This window comes from Corvus brachyrhynchos, unplaced genomic scaffold (genome assembly GCF_000691975.1).
Source record: "Corvus brachyrhynchos isolate BGI_N302 unplaced genomic scaffold, ASM69197v1 scaffold693, whole genome shotgun sequence".
NCBI classification, from domain to species: Eukaryota; Metazoa; Chordata; class Aves; order Passeriformes; family Corvidae; genus Corvus; species Corvus brachyrhynchos.
This window is the reverse complement of record NW_008236946.1, coordinates 62936-63727: the sequence shown is the minus strand read 5'-3', so window position 1 is coordinate 63727 and position 792 is coordinate 62936. Positions and strand designations below refer to the sequence as shown.

Genomic DNA, 792 nt, shown 5'->3' with positions numbered 1-792 from the left:
GGAGGCGTTATCCCGGTCTGGGTGGAGCATCCCGGTTGCCATGGACACCGGGAGGCGTTATCCCGGTTTGGGTGGAGCATCCCGGTTGCCATGGACACCGGGAGGAGTTATCCCGGTTTGGGTGGAGCATCCCGGTTGCCATGGACACCGGGAGGAGTTATCCCGGTTTGGTTGGAGTATCCCGGTTTCCATGAGCACCGGGAGGAGTTATCCCGGTCTGGCCGGAGCATCCCGGAATTTTCCACGCTCCCGCTCCGGCTGGAGCATCCCGGTTTCCAGACTCACCCGCCGGAATTATCCCGGTTTGACCGGAGCATCCCAAAGCTTTCCACGCTCCCGGTTTATCCCAGACGCCCTCCCACCTTTGGCCCCCCCGGGAGCCCCCTCCGCCACATCATCCCCGCTCCTGGAATCCTTGGAATCCCTGGAATCCCTGGAATCCCGCGATTCCCGGGCCCAGCCCGATCCAGCCGTGCCTCAGCCCTCCGAGCCCCGCTCCCTCCGCCCGCCTGGATGATCCCGGCTGGCAAATCCCAAATCCCGGATCCCAAATCCCAAATCCCGGAGATCCTTGCCAGCTTCCCAGGCCCTTTTCCAGGCGGGAAGGGAAGCGCATCCCTCGGGAATGCCGCGCATGGATGGATGGGGCAGCGTTTCTTGCACTAAATCCCGACCCAGCCCCGCCGCCGGTGCCGCTTCTCTCTCATCCCAAATTCCCAGCGGGAAATTCCCGGCTCCAGCTCCGAATTCCTTGGAATTCTGTCGCAATAAGGGGTGGCGGGATAAGGAGGG

General features: G+C 63.1%; 1 protein-coding gene across 1 annotated transcript in view; it reads left to right on the top strand.

Annotated features, from left to right (window-relative positions):
* Positions 1 to 517, top strand: part of ANO8 (anoctamin 8) — a gene marked incomplete at its 5' end in the record, with an annotated part of 22178 nt that extends 21661 nt beyond the window's left edge. Inside the window, one exon of the mRNA XM_017728380.1 lies at positions 351 to 517. Coding sequence (XP_017583869.1) covers positions 351 to 517 — 167 coding nt within the window. The remainder of the gene's footprint in view (positions 1 to 350) is intronic.
* Between the last annotated feature and the right edge of the window lie 275 nt (positions 518 to 792).